General features: G+C 41.8%; 1 protein-coding gene and 1 pseudogene across 3 annotated transcripts in view; one reads left to right on the top strand and one right to left on the bottom strand.

Moving 5' to 3' along the window:
* TCEANC2 (transcription elongation factor A N-terminal and central domain containing 2) overlaps positions 1-21260 on the top strand; it is a 62422-nt gene that overhangs the window by 11197 nt on the left and 29965 nt on the right. For both annotated transcript variants that reach the window (XM_037729894.1, XM_017504446.2), the window contains exon 3: positions 3947-4088. In XM_037729894.1, the coding sequence (XP_037585822.1) occupies positions 3947-4088 (142 nt within the window). The remainder of the gene's footprint in view (positions 1-3946; positions 4089-21260) is intronic.
* Positions 11575-12345, bottom strand: LOC108286539 (annotated as a pseudogene). Its single transcript, XR_001817958.2, has one exon. The product of XR_001817958.2 is annotated as a glutathione S-transferase Mu 5-like (transcript).

Genomic DNA, 21260 nt, shown 5'->3' on the forward strand with positions numbered 1-21260 from the left:
TTTAACTGAGACAAAGTCTCACTGAGTTACCCAGGCTAGAGTGCAGTGATGCAATCTTGGCTCACTGCAACCTCCACCTCCCAGGTTCAAATGATTCTTATGCCTCAGCCTCCCAAGTAGCTGGGATGACAGGCATGTGCCACCATGCCCAGGTAATTTTTGTATTTTTAGTAGAGATGGGGTTTTGCCATATTAGCCAGGCTGGTCTCGAACTCCTGACCTCAAGTGATCCACTTGCCTCGGCCTCCCTTTTGATTTAGTTCTAGGAAGTCAGTGAGAATCAGCCTTAGGTTTCCTGCCTCCAGACCTCATGTTCACAAAGATAGGAATGGAAACCCCATAAGATAAGAACAGAATAGTATGTAGAGAGAACAGGAAAGTTTGGAGAGGAAGAAAGACAGAACTTTTCCAATGCACAGATATCCTTATTGAAGCAGAAACCTATCGAACCGGTTAAACATAGACAAGCCATAGCTAAAGAGAGAAATACTTGGGATATCTGAAGAAGTCACTTAGGATATGTCATAGAGAAATGAAGAGACAGAAATATGAAAGAAAAAAGTACATAAAGGATAGACAGAGAAGCCATGGAATTTGGGTTTCTGAAGCAGAGGCTTCTGAGAACAATACTGGTATCAATTTGTTAGTATACATCATAAACATTGTAAGGGTAGGTTGAGAATGGTGGCTCATACTTGTAATCACAACATTTGGAGAGACCAAGGTGAAAGGATCACTTGAGTCCAGGAGTTTGAGACCAGCCTGGGAAACATAGTGAGACCCCATCTCTATAAAAAAATTTAAAAATTATCCAGATGTGGTCGTGCGACTATGGACCCAGCTATTTGTGAGGCTGAGGTGTTAGGACCACTTGAGCCCAGGAGGTTGAGGCTGCAGTGTGATCTCACCACTGCATTCCAGCCTGGGCAACAGAGCATGACTCTGTCTCAAGAAAAAAAATTGTAAGAGTAAACACTAAAATAACAGAAATATAATGCATAACTTCCAAACCATAGAGGGGAAATAAGGGGTGGGGCACAGTGGCTCACACCTGTAATCCCTGTGCTTTCAGAGGCTGAGGTGAGGGGATCAGTTGAGGCCAGGAGTTTGAGACCAGTCTGGGCACTGGGCAACAGAGTGAGACCCCATGTCTACAAAAAATACAAAAATTAGCCAGATGTAGTGGTGCTTGCCTGTGATCCCAGCTACTCAGGAGGCTGAAGCAGGAGAATCACTTGAACAGGTTGGGGGAGTAGGGGCGGAGGTTGCAGTGAGCCGAGATCGTGCCATTGCACTCCAACCTGGGTGACAGAACAAGACTCTGTCTCAAAAAAAAAAGAAAAAACCAAAATTAGCCAGGTGTGGTGGCACGTGCCTGTACTTCCAGCTACTCGGGAGGCTGGCAGGAGGATTGCTTGAACCCAGGAGTTGAAGGCTAACAGTGAGCTATGATTGTTACCACTGCACCCAGCCTGCACAGTAAAGTGGGACACCATCTATAAAAAACAAAAAAAGGAAAAAATAGATTAAAGAAAACTGTCAAGTAGGAGATACGAAAGAAGAAAAAAGAAGAGAAAATATGTTCAAATATATCAGTAATCATAATAAATACAAATGGATTAAACATGCCTATTAAAAGATAGAGATTCTCAGATGGGAATAGGGGATAGGGAGCAAAATAAAGCAGCCACAGGCTATGTAAAGTGTAATGACTCAGAAAAGTTGAAAGTAAAGAGATGAAGACAGTATACAAAAAAATCTGTCATAGACAGGAGTTCACTGAAACAGTGTTTATAACATGTAAAATATGGGGAAAGAAACTAAATATCTAATAGGGGAATAGATATTAAAATTCTAAGGCATTCGTGTATGAAAATAATGGAATACTATCCAATACTATTAAAGTGGACCAATTGGGATTACATGTTTCGGTATGGATAGATCAAGAAAATACACTGGCGAGAAAAGTATGATATTTATATTTTCCTAGTGAAAATGTCCCCTTACTTGGCTTTATTGATTTATTTTTTCATACAGTTTAACACTAATACCATTTCATATGGTAACAGATCATAGAAAAAGACTTTGTCTTACTTTTTACTCATGCCCTTAAAGACTGAGAACAAAGCAGTAGGTATCAAATGATATTTCCCAGTGAGATTCTAGACCATCTGTACAGAAGGCAATACATGGAGACCAGTTTTGGGACCCTGAATCTGTCACTCACCATAAGCTTTAAAGTAGGTTGAAGTAAAAGGAAGAGGGGAGAGCAAATTCTTTTGGATGAAGCAAGAATGCCACTTGGAGAACTTGACTTCAGTACCTGGGGTTGGTGGACAGAGATCAGACTATGCCTTGGAAAATCTAAAGACAAGAGAGTGGCTGACTGATGTGAAAGAAGTGGGTGCATTGGGAGGGCTATTACCCTCTGAATATTTTGGGACAAAGATGTGGGCAAGTGGGGAGAAAATGCTGGCTGGCCTGGAGTTGAATGAAAATGGATGGGTTCACAAAGATACTTGGAAGGACGATGGGATCCCAAGAGAGAGCCTGTGGGTTGCCAAAAACGGGAATCGGGGGAGAACTTGGGGGTGGCTGGCGGGAGACAGTACCCACAGTATGGGAACTGCAGGTGAGAGCTCAACAGTGGGAGCTTTCCAAGGAATGGCAAAAGTAACCTATACAAGAAAAAGAAAGTCAGCTTTCAATATCTACCAAGTCCAGGTAGTACTAAAACCTGATTAGCACAGTATCACTATGTTAAAGTAAAGCTTTTCCTTCCCCTTTCCTCTTTTTCTTTTCCTGGCTTTGAACCTGGAAGGGTCATAAGCCAAAGCAAACAAGCAGACTGGAGAGGAAGAGAAGCAAAGTTGGGGTGACAGGGAAATCAAACACACCCTCTTCCCACCATAGGCTTCTAGGCTGGAAGCAGACACCAGCCAAGGGAGAGAGATAAGACATTTTTGGGTGCTTTTATCAAACTATCATATATAAAATGCATATAGAAAAGTACACAAATTGCAAGTGTACATGAGGAATTTTCACAATAAACACAGCAGCATCCGGATCAAGAAACAATATTACCAGAATCCCAGAATCCCCTTCAGTTTCCTAACTGTGCCCACCTCCCTCGGGTAATACCAATCCGAAATTTTTTGTGTGTGTAGTTATAAAAGGAACTTAAAAGTCTCCCACTTTACTTTTTAAATAATTCTTAGTGGAATAATTTCAACACTATAGAAAAGTTTGCCACACAGTATAAAGAACTTTCCCTTCTTCTTTACCCAGATTCTGTAATTGTTTTTTTATGCTTAATGGAAAGATGCATATCAACTTTAAGGTGGTACATAGTTTCTTCTAAGAAGGGAGGGAGGGGAATGAGTATAATGTTTTATTGTTTTATGTGAAATGGCAAAATGTTCATTTTTTCCATTATAAATAGTGGGTTACTCTCTGTAACTTTGTATGTGTTTGAAGTTTTAAAAAGTTACTTGAACAAGAGTTTTGAGTCTTATCCTCTAGGAAGTGGGGAACTACTGAAATGTGCTTTTAATTGTTGAAATAAACATGTCTATGACTTCTCTTCTTGCTGTTCTTGCCTATGAATTAAGTCACTCTTAAGTGAGCTATAGAGTTTATTCACCTCAGCATTGTTTTTTTCTTCTCATCCTTATTACCTCTCACTGCTAAGTGCCCAGTGGTGTCTGACAGTGTAAGATTAAAACTTGCACTTTTCCTAATAGATGCACCTCTCTTCCTGATTTGCAGTAAGCCGTACCTGCTTTTATGCAATTATCCATCATTTGGGGCCGTCAGATGCACTGTACTTTGGTTCAGGTCATAATCAATAATTCATATGTCAATAGGAGCCCCATTAGCTCAGGTGAAGCCAGATGTCTTTCTAATGAAAATCTCCCATTTTCCAAATGACTTTTCTTTCTTCCAGAGAGTTGTGGTTGTAGAAGACATAAAAAGATGGAAAACTATGCTGGAGCTTCCTGATCAAACGAAAGAGAATCTCGTTGAAGCCTTACAAGAATTAAAGAAGAAAATACCCTCCAAGGAGGTGTTAAAATCAACAAAGATAGGTACATTCCTTTATTTTTTAAGAAAGCTTATATTTTGTCTTTTTCTTTCCTTCTTTTCTCCCTCAGACATGAAGTTATCTGCTTTATCAGTGCGTTTCAAACTCTCTAGTAAAGGACTGTTGTTTAAAAAATTATCTGTTGGTTGCAGGCCAATACCTTGGTAATATATAATAAAAATTACCAGAAAAATGAAATGTACAAAATACAGCCCCAATTTTTAAAATGAGATTCAACAGATATAGAATTACTCTTGTCAAATTACTATAAAGTTTCTAAATGCTTACATTCAATTTATGTACTTAGTTCATGGACTGGAAACTGGCAATAGCATATGGATAACGTTTTGAGTGTGCTAGATGCTAGGTGTGCAGAAATGAACAAGACGTGATTTGTGACCTCAGGAAACTTAGGGGTTGGGCTGGGTACAGTGGCTCACGCCTATAATCCCAACACTTTGGGAGGACGAGGCGATCAGATCACTTGAGGTCAGGAGTTCGAGACCAGCCTGGACAACATGGGCAAAACCCTGTCTCTACTAAAAATACAAAGATTAGCTGGGTGTGGTGGTACACGCCTATAATCTCAACTACTTAGGAGGCTGAGGCATGAGAATTGCTTGAACCTGGGAGGCAGAGGTTGCAGTGAGCCAAGATCATGCCACTGCACTCCAGCCTGAGTAACTGAGACTCTGACGCAAATTTCAAAAAAGAAAAGAAAAGATAAGAAACTTAGGGTTTGGTAGAAGAGACAAGCATATAGACAAATGGTAACAGTGAAATATTGTAGGTTATAAATAAAAACATGTAAATAGTGTTCTGGGTCCTATTCTAATCTAAATAAAGTATATACTGGGAACTTCAGAAAAGGCTTCATAGAGGAGGTGACATTTCAGTTACATCTTGATATTATAGCATTGGAGATATTTAAAAGGTAAGTAAGGGACCATGTTGAATTGCCATTTTAGTACAGTACACAACTGTGAATAATATGCAAGGGAGGGCCAACATGTGTTCCTCAAGCTGCTCCCAGTTCCCCTGGGAGTCCAGGGCAATCATTCACAGCTGCTGTTCTTGCCCTCACTAGTGCAGCCATTGCCTTGTCTGCTTCCCCTTGACCTCTTGTTCATGAGAAGCAGGAGAGACAGCAGCTTCAGAACTGGCACTAACAGCTGGGAAGAGCTGTGCGAAATCCCCAAAGGGCCCCCCAAGAGTCTTAGAGTTGTACCCCTTGTAATATAAACCGGAATCTGAGAAAATCAGATGCTTTAAGAATATAAAACCCTACTATTATAGCCAAGGAGATTCTCCCATCTGCTGCTGGATTTTGTCTTTATAGGTTATAATCACTAGGGGGCAATAAGACCATTCGAATGAGCAGATAAAGTATTTCCACCAGCAGAGGGTACTAGTGATTAATATTTCATAGCATGTATATATGTACATATGCATATGTATATAGTTAAGCACATTCCACAAATACCATATATGATCATAACTTAAATATCAACATAATAGTCTGGATTTGAAGATTTTAAGATTATAATATTAAGATTATAATTAAAAAATATAATTTCTATTTGGTGTTTGAGTACAATTATGAGTATGCTTTCAAGAATGAATATTTCTGATGTTTGGAGATTTTAATTCAAGAATCCTAATGAAACCACAACAGGGCTTAACTTAGGAGGAACTGGAAACAATCCAACTTTGAGTCTTTTTCTTTTTTTGGGGGTGTAGTCTCACTCTGTCACCCGGGCTGGAGTGCAGTGGCACATCTTGGTCCACTGCAATCTCTGGCTCCTGGGTTCAAGCAATTCTCCTGCCTCAGCCTCTCGAGTAGCTGGGATTAGAGACGCCCACCACTATGCCCAGCTAATTTTTGTATTTTTTGTAGAAATGAGATTTCACCGCGTTGGCCAGGTTGGTCTCGAACTCCTGACCTCATGATTCGCCTGCCTCGGCCTCCCAAGTACTGGGATTACAGGCGTGAGCCACGATGCCTGGTCTTGAGCCTTGACTATCCGAAGTCTCCCCTAAACCTGAGGTTGTATGGAATATAGGAGTTTCTTGGTTTCTTTATAGTTACATCAGTTGCTATGCTGAAGATTTCATTTGGATCATTGCCTGAGAATGTTTACATTCTTCAACCTTTGGTCTTCCTGCCTGTTCCTATCCTGTGGGTTATAAGGGACAAATATTTACTGAGTATCTTTTCTGTGTTGGGAGCTATATAGGCATAATAATGAAGGAGACAGATATTGTTCTGCCTTTTTGGAGCCTTAAATCTAATAGTTTAACAAGACTTCATCATACAATGTGATGAGTGCTCTGATGATGGGGAGAAGTTAGCAAAATGACTATATGTGTTAGGAGTAGGGCAGAAGGTGTTGAAGGATGTGTCAGGCAGGAGTACATCACGTGAGCCGTATAGAGGGTGGAGGTGGGAGAACATGGTGCATTCCAGAATCTAAAAGAAGTTTGGCGTGTTAGAAATGTAATGTGCTTGAGAGAGCATGGCAAGAAATGAGGCTAGAGAGACATTCTGGACCAGATGGAGAAGGTTCTTTGTAAGCCATTCAGAACTGTTTGGTCTTGGCATATGTATTAGTTATCTATCACTGTGTAAAAATTACTCTAAAATTTAGCTGCTGAAGACAGTATTTATTATTGCACACAATTTTTTTAAGCCGAGAATCTGGGAGCAGCTTATGGGTGGTTCTGGCACAGGGTCTCTTATGAGGTTACAGTCAAGCTACTGGCTGGGGTTGCACTCATATGAAGGCTTGACCAGGGCTTCAGGATCTGCTTCCAAAATGGCTCACAGGATTGCTGGCAGGAGGCCTCAGTTTCTCATCATGTGGGCCTCTCCTTGGAGCTGCTCATGACGTGGCAGCTGGCTTTCCTCAGAACAAGTGATCCAGGAAAGAACAAGAAAGCAAGAGAACAACCAAGATGGAAGCCACAGTGTCTTTTGTAACCTGATCTCAGAAGTGATACATCATCAGTTTTGTCATACGCTATTGGTCACACAGACCATCCCTGGTACAGTTTGGAAGGCAACATAAGGATATGAATACCAGGAGTTGATAATCATTGGAGTCTAACTTGTAGACTGGCTACCATAGCCTGTATTTCTTTTTATTTATCTTAGATACATTATATTTCTATACTTCCTGGACCTACAGATTCATGTTCATTGTTGAAAATTTATAGCCATTATCTCTTTTGTTGTTGTTGAGACAAAGTCTTTGTCTTTCACCCAGGCTGGAGTGCAGTGGCACAATCATAGCTCACTGCTGCCTTGAAATCCCAGGCTCAAGTGATCCTCCTGCCTCAGCCTCCCAAGTAGCTGGGACTGCAGGTTAGCACCACCACATCCAGCCAATGTGTGTATTTTTTGTAGAGACAGAGTCTCCCTATGTTGCCCAGGCTGATCTTGAATTCCTGGGCTCAAGCAGTCTTCTCACCTCAGCCTCCCAAAGTGCTGAGATTACATGTGTCAGCCACCATGCCTGGCAACAACCATTATTTCTTCAGAAGTTCCTCTCTGTAATTATTTCTGTTCCCTCCTTCGGAGATTCTATTATTAGAAGCATGTTAGGTCTTCTATTCTTCATACCCCTTAGTTTATCTATTTTTTATCTCCTTGTCTGACTCAGCATTATAGGGTAATGTCTTCAGATACCTATCTTCCAAGTCACCCATTATCTCTTCAGCTGACTCTAATCTGCTATTTAGCCCATTCGTTGTTCTTTATTTCAAAAACTTTTCATTTTTACAAATTTGCTTTATCCCCAAAATGTTTTTAATAATTTTTTTTGGTACATTCTTGTGATTGTGCCTTAAACATTTAATATCTAGCTCTTCTGTATTCATCTGACTATTCTAACATTTATGGTTCTTGGGGATTTAAATCTGTTGTTTATTGTTTCTGCCGACTGATGCTACTTGCCTTCCCATGTACTTGTTGATTTTTAATTGCAAACTCATTATTGTATTTCTTTTTTTCTTTGAACTTTATTTTTTTTTGAGACAGGGTCTCACTCTGTTGCCCATGGTGGAGTGCAGGGGTGCAATTATGGCTCACTGCAGCCTTGAACTCCTGACTTCAAGTGATCCTCCTGCCTCAGCCTTTCAAGTAGCTGGGACAGGTAGATAGCACCATGCCTGGATCATTTTTTAAATGTTTTATAGAGAAGGGGTCTTGCTATGCAGGAGACCCAGGCTAGGGATCTTGAACCCCTGTACCCAAATGATCCTCCTGCCTCAGCCTCCCAAAATGCTGGGATTATAGCCGCTGTGCCTGGCCTCTATGAATCTGTAGGAATTCTGTGTGGCTAAATTGAGAAGATTCCCTCTAAAGGGGCTTAACAACTTCTGTTTCTGCCAATAGTCAGAGCTATCTCTGACCTGGAATATTTTAGCATACCTCTTAAGGTTCTCACCTCAGTATGAGAGTCCCAGGATTAGCTCCCCCACCTCACTGCTGGCCCAAAGCTAAGTATTTCAGCAGCATTGCTATTGATATCAGCCCATAGGATAACCCCACCCCTCCCTGAATGTACCCTTCTAGCCTCTGCTAACTTTTTTTATTGGGGTGAGGTGGCTTTTATCCAGGATCTGGCAATAATAGGATTATTATTGAAGAGTTTTGAATGGAGGAATGACATACTCGGTTTAGAAAAATCTATCTGGTTGCCTTGTGGGAAAAATGTTGGACAAAAACAAACCTAGAGGCAGGAAGCTCAGTTACAGAGCTACTAAAACATCTGCATAAGAAATGAGGGTGGCCCGGATGGAGTAGTAATCATGGGGATGAAGCAATTGTAGATGGAATCAAGAGACATACGTGTAATAAATCCAAAGGACTTGTAGATTGATTGGATGTTGGGAATGAAGATGAAGCAGTGGAGACTGAGGGTTAGCTTTCTGATATGGGCGAGTAGGTGGATGGCAGTACCACTCAGTAAGATAGGGAACAGCAGGTTTGGAGGTGGAGGGAGTAAGTTCCGTTTTAGACTTATTCTGTGGAGCATCCCAAAAGAAATGTCCAAAAGAATGCTAGAAATACAAGAGTGAAGCTAAGGAAAGATTGTAACATATACTGGGGAGTCATTTTCAGCATAGAGCTGAGAATTGGTGTGATAATAGTAGATAAGCTTGCCCAGGAAGAGTAAGTTAAGAAGAGCCAAGAGCTGAATCTAAAATCTGGAAGCACACCAGTACTTAAGGACTTATAGAAGAAACTGAGAAGATATGACCAGAGAAACAGAAAGGAAACAACAGAGTATTGTCATGGAATGCAAAGGAAAGAGTGTTTCTTCCGGAGTGGGGAGGGTTGGGGGGAGGTGGGGGGGTATTGTTTAGCTGTGTCCGTTCTTGTCAAAGGGCCAAATAAGCTACATCTAAAAATTACACATTGGATTTTGCAAAATGAAGTCATTAATGATCTTGGTTACGACAGTTTCAAAAGTAAGGTTGGGGCAGAAAATTGAGGGGAGAAGAAGATGTATGAAAATGAAACAAAATAGACAGTTCTTTCAAGAAGTTTGTTATTGAATGAAAAAAGTTCTGGTTTTTTTGAGACAGTCTCACAGAGTGGCACAATCTCAGCTCACTGCAACCTCTGCCTCCTGGGTTCAAGCAATTCTCCTGCCTCAGCCTCCCGAGTAGCTGGAACTACAGGTGCGCACCATCACCCCCAGCTACTTTTTTGTATTTTTTGGTGGAGACGGGGTTTCACCATATTGGCCTGGATGGTCTTGATCTCTTGACCTCGTGATCCACCTGCCTCTGTTTCCCAAAGTGCTGGGATTATAGGCGTGAGCCAACCCGCCTGGCCGAAAGTTCTGTTTTTTTAAGATGGAAGAGGATCCTAACATGTTGAATGCTAATGGCGAAGATTCTGTAGAGTGAGAGAAATTAATATAGGGGAATAATAACAGAGTGAGCCACTATTTATTGTTAAGATTGATAAGCAAGATGAGGATTAGCAAGAACCTTGGACCATCATTTGATCTGTGTTTTATAGAATATATATTCATTCATTCATTCAACACATACTGAGCACCTTCCTTGTTCTATGCCTTATGCTGGGTGCTACAGAATGATGCATGGTTCATGTTTGTAAGGCACCCACATTCTCTGGACAAATAGACATTCAGGCGTATAATAATGATTGATGTGAAAATGCTAAAATCAAGGAATGTACAAAAGTCTGTGGGAATACAGGGAGACAGTGACTACTTCTGATTGGGCAAATGGAGAAGGGTTTTTATAGAAGAGATGGGATTTTGCTAGGTCAGAATGAGATCTGGCTCATTGCAGGCAGAGACATGAGTAAAGGAATGGAGGCTTGAAAATCCTGAAAACAACATGCTAGAATGTAATATGCATGGCTGGAATAGGCAAGAGTGGATAGAGATAGGGCCGCATTATAAAGAAACTTAAAAACTAGCCAATAGGATATGGACTTTTCCCAGATGCCACTGTTTTCAAGTATGGATTTCTTAGAACTCTGGTCCAGTGAGATGTTATTTGAAGAAAGTGTCCCAGGTTCAAATAAGCTTGGAAAATGTTACATTACTATTTCCTCTCTCTTAGAGGTTTTCAGTATAACATCTCGTATAATAGGCTAGATGAAATCCTACAATAAGGAAACCTATTTGGCCGGATACAGTGGCTTCTGCCTCTAATCCCAGCACTTTGGGAGGCTGAGGCAGGCAGATCACTTGAGGTCAGAAATTCAAGACCAGCCTGGCCAACATGGTGAAACCTCATCTCTAATAAAAATATAAAAATTAGCTGGGTGTGGTGCTGTGTCTCTGTAGTCCCCAGCTACTTGGGAGGCTGAGGCAGGAGAACCCGGGAGGCGGAGTTCATACCACTGCACTTTAGCTTGAGGGACAGAATAAAACCTTGTCTCAAAAAAAAAAAAAAAAAAAGAAAGGAAGAAAGAAACTTGTTTAATTTTATTTTATGCAGGGTTCCCCAAGGAATTCTTTCCATGGTGGGTGGAGGGGGATAACGTATTTCAGTAGTAAATTTTACCTCATGAGAATTTTGTTTTATTTTAATTTTTTTCAGGCACGGTTAAGGCTTTATTGGGCATCACACAGGGCTGAGGTATAGAGACACAGCAAAGGGATCAGGGTATGTAGACGGTCTTTGAGGACAGTGCTGGGGAACTCAGGGACCAGTCTGGCTTCTCAAAGAAGAGACAAGCACTGAGGAAAGGCAGTCAGGTTAGCGTTAGTGCAGGAAAAGGGAGATGTTAGGAGGGGGACTTTGGTGGAGGAGAGTGAGGAGCTGAAGCTTTAAAGAGCCTCAGTGCAGGGAGGGCTCATGTTAGAAGAAAGGAAGACAGTGAAACCTTGGGGAAGAGAAGACAGTGGAAAGATGGAAAAAGGAAGAAGTCTGGTCCTGGGAGTCAGGCTGTTCTCCAGCCTTCTGCCCAGGCAGCAGGGTCGGCCCCTCCCTCCCATCTTCTGGCAACCCGGGCCTTATGTGCTGTTCCATGTAGCTGACTTTCCAAACAAAAGACCTGGGATGAAACTGCGGGACTTCATGTAGGCAGAGATCTTCTTCAGACCCTCAAATCAGGAGATGAAGTCCTTCAGGTTTGGGAAGGCATCCAGGCAGTGGGGCTCAAATATACGGTTGTGGTCAAGGATGTCATAGGCGAGGAAATCCACAAAGGTGATCTTATCTCCTGCAAACCGTGGCCGCTTCCCCAGAAACTGTGAGTAAAGCTTTAACTTTTCAGGGAGTTCCTCCAAGTACTTTGGCTTCAGTTTCTCAAATTCTGAGTCGTAGCAGATCATGACCAGCTTCATCCGGGTATCCATGGTCTGGTTCTCCAAAATATCCACACGAATCTTCTCCTCTTCTGTCTCCCCACACAGGTTGTGCTTGTGGGCAATGTAGTGCAGGATGGCGTTGCTCTAGGTGATCTTGTGAGCCCCATCAAATCAAGTAGGGCAGATTGGGAAAGTCCAGGCCCAGCTTGAATTTTTCCTTCAGCCACTGGCTTCTGTCATATTCAGGAGTGTCCCCCATCGTGTAGGTCTTTTCCTCGTAGCTTGAGTCTGTGTATTCCAGGAGTAGGCGGATGGTGTGGGCCAGCCCGTGGAGGTCCCGGTACCCCAGTGTCATGGGCATGGTGCTGGTTTTTGCCAGTTCTGCAAACAGGCCTCAAGCGGCGCCGGGGTCAGACTTTTAGTCGGGAGAAAGGAGAGGAAGGGCCTACAGCTAGTGCTCGACTTATGACCACGATTGGTTCCGACAGACCAGTCGTAACACGATTTGGTCGTAAGTTGAGTAGGCTATATGTACAGTACTGTGAAATGATGTTATAAAAATCTTTAAGTCATATTTTATCATAATTCTCTTTCATTATTGTTATATATCATAATTTTCTTTGTTCATTTTATGCCATTTGTATCATTTCTACACCATTTTGTTTCTTATTTTTACATTCATCAGGTTTAAGTAAAACACTGCATTACCAGTACAACTGGTTTAATATTTGCAAAACATACAAAATTACGAAATACAGGTGCATACAAAAATACAAAATACAGGTGTAAAAAATACCATAGGAAACATTTTCCCAATTGCAAAACATCAAAATATATAAACATGTACGAAACATTTTATTGGCCGCTGGTGCTTGGCTGTGGATCGTTGATGTTGTCATCTGAGGCAGCAGTTGGGGTTACCGGAGTTGGTTTTTTCATAAACATGCTGACCTTTGTCTGAATTGTATGTTTCTTTTTTTCTTCATAAATTTCACGATACGGACGAAACACATCGTGCGCCATCCGTTCAACCCTTGCAAATTGTTCAATGTTTGGGTCCATTGCTTCGAAATGTATAAGAAGTTTATTGGGAGGGGTTTGATGAAAAATATCCAAGACACAAAACACAAATTGCTGTACCAAGTCTGGGATAACAGTTGAAATGGTGCACGCAGAGATGGTAGCGCTGCTGGAAGCTGGTCCGCACTGTCATACACCCACCTGGGCAACGTTTGTGCTGCCAGACGCGGAGCAGTCGTGGCTAGCGATTGTGGTCATAAAGTCGAATGGTCGTAAGTTGCATAGGTCGTAAGTCGATCAATACCTGTATTTTTTTTTTTTTTTTTAACTTTTAGGTTTGGGGGTATATGTGAAGGTTTGTTACATAGGTAAACTCTCTGTGTCATGGGGGTTTGTTATACATATTATTTCGTCACCCAGATATTGAACCTAGTATCCAATAATTATATTTTCTGCTCCTTACCCTTCTCCCACCCGCCACACTGAAGTAGACCTCAGTGTCTGTTCCCTTTTTTGTATTCATAAGTTCTCATCATTTAGCTCCCACTTATAAGTGAAACATGCAGTATTTGGTTTTCTGTTCCTGCACTAGGTTGCTAAGGATAATGGCCTCCAGCTCCATCTGTGTTCCTGCAAAGGACATGACCTTGTTCTTTTTCATGCCTGCATAGTATTCCATGGTGTATGTGTACCACATTTGCTTTATGCAGTCTGACATTGATGGGCATTTTAGTTGATTCCATGTCTTTGGTATTGTGAATAGTGCTGCAGTGAAGATGGGTATCTTATTAGCAACCTATGAGCTTTAGAAACAGCTGCTACTGGAACCATTTAATGTTAACTATAGGAAGATATGATGAGTGTTTCTGGTGACTAAGAGAAAAATGCATAGGAAACAGGTGTTAACAGAGAAAGATCAAGTAGAAATCAGGAGATCAGATAGGAGGTCATTCAGATATTCATTCATGTGCCAGGCAGTGTTCTAGTTGCCTGTGATCAAAACAAGACAAAAATCCCTATCCTTGTGAAGCTTACATTCTAGTGAGGAGACAGGCAATAAAGAAGAAACATAATAAACAACTTGTATAGTTATGTTAGAAGATGCTAAGTGCTATGCAAGAGAAAAAGTCAAGTAAGTTAAGGGGGATGTGGAATGTGGATGGTGTCGGGGGGAGTGGGCCTCATTGAGAGAGATTTGAGCAGAAACTTGAAGGAGGTGAGGAAGTGAGCCATGAGGATGAGGTTTGGCCATAAACGTTGAGGTGAAACACAGTGAAGGCTTGCAGGGTAAAGGCTGAGGAAATGGAGGAGGACTGAGAGAATGGAGAAGTGAAATAGCTCCTTTGAGAAACCTTATCAGGGATAATGGGCTGGATTTTGCAAGGACTGACCATAGAAGTGAGGGAAAATGGGGGTGTCCCGATGCCTCTCGCTGTGTTGCCACCCTTATCCTCTCCACTGGCTCCCTTTTTCTGCTTTCAGACAAGCACAAATCTTCCCCTTTAATTGTCTTTGCCACCTTTTCCAAACACCTAATTTATCTTCTTTTTATAGCCAGATTCCCTTAAAAATGTTGGCTTCTCACAACTCCCATTTCTGGCCTGCCCACTCCTTTGGGAAAACCATTCCAAGCTGGCTTCTCCCACAACCACTACTCTCTCAGGACACAAGTAATTTCATTCTACCCAAATCCAGTGGTCTTGTCTCAGTTCTCATCTTTCCAGACTGTGAATTTGAGACCATGGATCACTCCCTTTCTGTTGACATAAATGACACTGAACTGGTTGCCAGTTCTGTATCTATTTTTAAACTGTTTGCTACCTTCATAGCCCTTATCTCAGTTTGTAATCACCTATTTAATTATTTCTTTCTTTCTTTTTTTGTTAGGCAGTAACTCCGTGCCAGCAGAAGTTACATTTTATTTACCAGTGTATTTCAAGCATTAGTGGCGTATAGCAGGAGCTCAGGATATAGTCCTCAAATGAGTGAAAATGACAAAGTTGAACAAGTTTTCTCCATGGCTCTTCTGGCCTTCTATGTCCTTGTTTCTTTCCTGTTTGTGTTTCTTCAGTCATCATCCCCTCTCCCCTAACAGGGTGCTTTTCCTTAAAGCTCAGCCCGTAGTCTTTTGCTGCTTCTTTGAAGCATTTAGCCAGAGAGCTTGTCCGTGTCTCCAACTTAACTGAAGCCTTAATTCAGATACCTCTTGGAAATGCATCTCGTGTTCTGATCCATTTTTGAATCTTAGATTTTTAGAAAGGTTGTTCCAATTTACATTCCTACCATTTTCTTAAATCTTACAAATGTAAGAGGTAAAAATAGCATCTTGTTTTCATGTGCTGCATAGAATGAATTGTTTTCCATGCGTTTTTTTGGCACTTTGTTCTTTCTTCTTTTTGTAAACTGTTCATGTTCTTTGTCCATTTATGCTGGGATCTTACAATTTTTTCTTATATATTTCTATGAGCTCTGTAAATGTCAGTGTCATAACCCTTTTAAATCCATTTACCTACTTCAGTTTATAAACAAGGAAACTGAGACCCAGAGAAATGAAGTGACTTATCCAGGGCTACCTAGTGAGTTAGCACCAGAGATGTAGTGAGAATCCAGGTCTCCTGGGGCAGTGTCCCTTCCTGGTTAGCAGACTGCCATTGTGCCCTGGACCCCAGCCATATGTCCCTTTATTTTATTGGACTGTCTCTATGGGTTCTGCCATCTGCTTGAATTTAACTGTTTTAAATCAGAATTTAGTGCCTTTTCTTGTATACCTCAAATGGGAGTTTTCTTTCAGTGTTTCCATTTGCGTCAATGTCCCTAGAGTTTTGCTCTCACATAAACCCATTAAGTGGAAATGTCCAGCAGAAAATTGGAGATGTGGAATTCAAGCTCAGATGCAAAATTTAGACTGGAAATACTTATTTGGAAGTCATTTGCCAGGAAGTGTTTGCTTACAATCACCTAAGTAGCTGAAGTCTCTGAGTAAAAGGAAAGATGAAGGGGCTGAAGGACTGAACCCGGGAGAAAATCTACGCAGGGGAAGTGGAAGGAAGAAGAGGAGCCAGGTAAAGAGGCTAAGGAAGTGTAGTTAGACAGGAAGAGAGCCAGGGCAGTACATAGGCATGCTGGCCACAGGGTGTTCTTAGAGGCAGGGGAAATGGGTGGCCTCAGTGTCCTCAAGTGTTGTGGGAAGTTGAGGGCCAGCTAGTAAAAAGTCTTTGGAGCGGCAGTTACAAGGCCTCTGTGAGTGGGTACCTTTATTATTATTATTATTTTATTATTTTATTTTTTTGAGACGGAGTTTTGCTCTTGTTACCCAGGCTGGAGTGCAATGGCGTGATCTCGGCTCACCGCAACCTCCGCCTCCTGGGTTCAAGCAATTCTCCTGCCTTAGCCTCCCAAGTAGCTGGGACTACAGGCACGCGCCACTGATACCTTTATTATTAAGGAAACCAAAGAGCACTGGGTGTCGGTAAATAGCTGATCAGGCAGTGGAATTAGACCTTGTACTCTCAGCCTGGTGAGCAGTCTATATATATGAATTTTCACAATACTGTATTTATGAATATTCTGGGAAAGTTTTGTCAATCATATCTGATTTCAGAGATGCTGTATTTTTGTTTATGATTGATTAACAACAACAAAACCCCTCTTCTTACAAAGTACTTTCACATCCATGACCTTGTTTGATCTATATAACAGTTCTGGAAAGTAAGTGTAATTTTTTTTTCATTTTACAGATGGAAAAACTGAGGCTTGGTGAGTTTAAAGTAACTTGCCCCAGGTTAGACAACCAAATAATAAGTGACAAAACTAAGTTATGCCATCTCCTGAAACCTAAAGAGGAATAAAAGGCTAAAATCAAAATGATGGTAGGACTGTATTCCTTTCTGGAGGCTCTAGGGGATAATCTGTTTCCTAGACTAGTTGCCTTTTCTAGTTTCTAGAGGTCACCTTCATTTCTTGGCTTATGGTCCCCTTCCTCCATCTTCAAAACTTGCAATGGTAGGTTGAATTCTTCTCACATCTCATCTCTAACCCATCTTTCTGCCTCTTCTTTACTTTTATGGACTTATATGACTAGATTGGGCCCACCTGGAAAATCCAGGCTAATCTCTCCATCCCAGAATACTTACCCTGAATCACATTTCTAGAGCTCCTTTTGCCATATAAGGTAACATAGTCACAGGTTCTGAGGATGAGGGCGTAGTCATTATTGAGGACCATTGTTCTGTCTACGTTAATCCTCAAATTATGCTATGCTTTTCAGGCTTCTGTGCTCTTGTTCACGCTACCTCTTGTGTTATTCCTGTCCCCTTGAGTTATTATTATTACTTTTGCAAAAGCACTTCAAAAAATCTGACAGAAGCGCCAGAGCATCCAGCCCTTGTTGGCTTTGGAGCTGGGAGTTGAGTCACAAACTAAATTAGCATTAGCTGAGTGTGATGCTTTTCGTTCTCAGTGCTTTGCAAGAAAGCTCCTGAGTGAGGTGGTGCAGGGACTATGGAGAGATGCTCCTAACCAGGGGTCTCCAATTTTCTTTTCTTTTTTTTTTTTTTGAGACAGAGTCTCTCTCTGTCAGACTGGAGTGCAGTGGTGCGAACATGGCTCACTGAAACCTCCGACTCCTGGGTTCAGGCAATTCTCATGCCTCAGCCTCCTGAGTAGCTGGGATTACTGGTGTGCATCACCTAATTTTTGCCTGGCTAATTTTTGCATTTGTAATAGAGATGGGGTTTCACATGTTGGCCAGGCTGGTCTTGAACTCCTGGCCTCATCTGATCTCCCTGCCTCATCCTCCCATTAAGTGTTAGGATTACAGGCGTGAGCCACTGTGCCTTTACCAGCTGAATTGACTCCTCTGTCCTTTTGGCCCTCCTTGGAGTTCCCCTTCAATACTATATTAGGACCTGTATAATACCTTTTTGTGTGCATTTGTTTGTTGAGATATTGTCCCCTGGCTTTCCTAGAGCTCCTTGAATACAGATTAGCCTGGATTTTCCGGGTCTTGTCTTGCTTAATATTCTATCCCAATGCCTAGCACAGGGCGTGGTACATCCCGAGTATTTGGTAATGTTTGGTAAATGAGCAAAAGACTGCTTCCTGCAGGGAATTTGTCTTAACAAAATGCTGGGATGCAGAAATCCCCTAACCTTAAACCCAGGGAACTTGACCTGGGTCATAAGACCAGCCAGTGGCACTGCTTACTTTAAAACATAAACTTCATGGAGCAAATAATGACTTTTTGCAGATCATTAACTTCCTTGATGTAGTTACTGGCCAACTTGTGACCTTGGGGAAAGGTCATGGAGCCTCATCTTTTTCATCTGAATCAGGAGGATGTAGGACTATCTGATCACCAGAGGCAATAGTAGAGGGTTAAAGTGTGGGCTCTGGAGCCAGACTGCTTATATATGAAATCTGTTCTGGCTTATTCTTGTGTCTCGCAAGTTACCTCACCTCTCGGTGCCTTAGGTTCTTTACCCTGTAAGTTGGAGAACTATAGCACCTACTTCCTGGGGTTGTTTTGAGAATTAAATGAATTAATGTGTGTAAAGTAGTTAGCACAACGGCTGTCATTATGATTATTTTATAATTTTTTTAGAGATAGGGTCTCACTCTGCCACCTAGGCTGAGTGCAATGGCGTGATCATAGCTCACTGCAGCCTCAAACTCCTGGGCACACACGATCCTCTTGCCTCAGCCTCCCAAGTAGCTGGGACTGCAGGTATGTGCCACCACATCCACTCAATTCTTTTTTTTTTTCTTTTTTGTAGAATAGGGTCTCACTGTGTTGCCCAGGCTGATCTCAAACCCCTAGTCCCCAGCGATTCTGCTGCCCTGCCCCCACAAAGTGCTGGGATTACAGGCATGCCATCATGCCCAGCCTGTCATTATTACAGTTATCATGGAATTCTATTTGTGATCTGAAATTTATGATTCTGCTCTGTTTTTATCTAATAGAGGGTTTCCCAAACTCCTTCTCTTTTCTTGCCCCAGACTGAATTGCCTTTCTTGCTGTTACTCTTCTTTAGAAAGTATTCCATCTTGTTGACAAGTCTTGCATCCCCCACTGGGCTTCTTTACAGCCCTACCCTTCCTGGGCTGGTTTGGCTGGTGTTGGCAACCGACTCCCCACCAGTCTGGGCATGGCTCTTGTAGGAATATCTGAGGGATGTACTGCCCCCTGCAGGCCAAAAGCAGTGACTCCACTGTCCAGACCTGTGAGTTGAAGCTTTCTGTCCTTTGGCCACCTCTCAAGGCCTGTGCCCTTCTGATTTTGGAATACCAAGAATGTGAATAACAGTATCTTAATAGAGCTCTATTGAAGACTTCCTGTGTGCCAGTCCCTAATAACACAGAAGTATAGTGTATTAGGGGTTAAGTGTACAGGCTCTGGTGGTAGAGGCAGGTTGCTTGTGTTCTAATCCTAGCTTCCACGTTTATTAGCTGTGAGACCTTGGGCAAGTTGCCTTACTGAGTTTAGGTTTCTCATTGGTAAAAGAGATATAATAATGGTATTTAAGTCATTGTTATAAAAATTAAATGAGATAATTCATCTAAATCCTGGAGTAATAAGTAGGAAAAATTCTCAGCAGTGGATAAGAATTAGAAACTTTTCATTTTCTCTGCACCTTTGGATTCAGTTCTTTACAGTGTAGTTTCATTATTTTGTTTGCAGTTGTGTGATTTTCCTAATCAACTCTATCCATATTCAAATGTTAGTACAAAACCAATTTGGAAGTCAAATGTAAATGTTTTGTATTTAACTGATTCCATTCAGCAAACATTTATGGATTGTCTCTTCTGTGCTAGGCACTATGCTGAGGGCTGGGAATAGAACTTGGTATGTAAGGTACAGGTTCTGCCCTCACTGCGTTTATAGTTTTGAGGAGAAGATGGAGATTTAAATATTCTAGGCAGAGGGAATGGTATGAGCTAAGGCACAGAAGTAGGAGCAGGCCAGCCAGCGTGACCCTAAACAGGGACATGCAAGCTGCTCTCTATGGCTAGAAGTTAGTACACAGAGGCAAAAGGGTGGGAGGGGTGAAGGTGATGGGGGAGGGAGGAAGGACGGCAACATGGTGACAGGTGAGGCCAAAGAGGTTCCAGGTCATCTAGAGCTTTAATGCTATGTTAGAGATTAATTTGAAGGCAATGGAGAGCCGTTGGAGGATTTTTCTTAAGGTATGATATGATCAAATTGTGTTTGAAAAAGGTCATTTTGCCTTTAGTATAGGGGATGAATTGGAGAGGGCCAGACTGGAGACAGATTGGTTAGTAAAGTAATGCAGTAGGCCTGTGGAGAAGTGATGAGAACCTGAATCAGGGCAGTGAGAGTGCAGAAGAGGCGAGGAGGAAGAGGAAAAGATATAGGGAGAGTTAAGGAAGTAGATCAATATGACTTGGAATGGCTGAATGAACATAAGGCTGAGAGAGACAGTGGATCCTAAAACGGTGGGTGGGTGATGGTGCCATTCTGTGACAAAAAATGTTGAGTTAGAGGTGTTCGCAGAATTAGCAGGTGGAGATGTCCAGTAGGGGACTGGATATTTGGTCTCATGCTCAGTGGGAACCTTTGGCTAGGGACACATAGTTAGGAGTCATCTGCCTGCAGGTAGTTAGACCACAGGAGTGGGCAAGATGACTCAGGAAAGGCAAGTGGAGAAAGAAAAGAGACCAGGGACAATGCCCTAGCTGGGGATCACAGATAATTAAAGATTGGGCAAAGGGTCAGCAGCCAGCAGAGGAGACAGAGAAGGAGGAAGAGACCCAGTAACAGCTGGTGTCTCCAAAAGCAGTGCAAGAGAATATTTCAGGAAGAAGGCCAGTGTCAGAGGCCACAGAGAGGCCAAGTAATGTCAGGATGGAGAAGGACTGCTGGATTTGACCAAGTTGAAGGACTCTGTGTTTGAGGGACTTCTGCATGTTCATTTCTCATACATAAAGCTGGGTCAGCAGTACCTTTCTTGGAGAGAGAGAAGGTTAAGGTGAGAATCTTATGAAAGAAGGATCTCTATTCTGAAGAAACTTGAATATTGCCCTCCTATAATGCAGCCCAGACTATTAGGTTTGTTGACACGTTGAGCCAGCTCACTAGATTGTGAGCTGAACTGCATGAATATACACGGTCCCATTACTCAGAAGAGACCAGCATTAATAATTTTGTTGTAACTTCTTTAAGACTTTTTTCTCTGCATATAAACAAAAATGTTGTTTATATGTATACACATATGTAGTTTTAAAAATAAACAGTGGCTCATACTGTGTGCTCTGAGACCTGCTTTTTTCACTTAACTAAAAAAAGTGATCATTTTTCCAGTTACTAAGTGTAGAGCTATTTCAGTGTAGTGTTT

This window comes from Cebus imitator, unplaced genomic scaffold, assembly GCF_001604975.1.
Source record: "Cebus imitator isolate Cc_AM_T3 unplaced genomic scaffold, Cebus_imitator-1.0 Scaffold322, whole genome shotgun sequence".
Taxonomy (NCBI): domain Eukaryota; kingdom Metazoa; phylum Chordata; class Mammalia; order Primates; family Cebidae; genus Cebus; species Cebus imitator.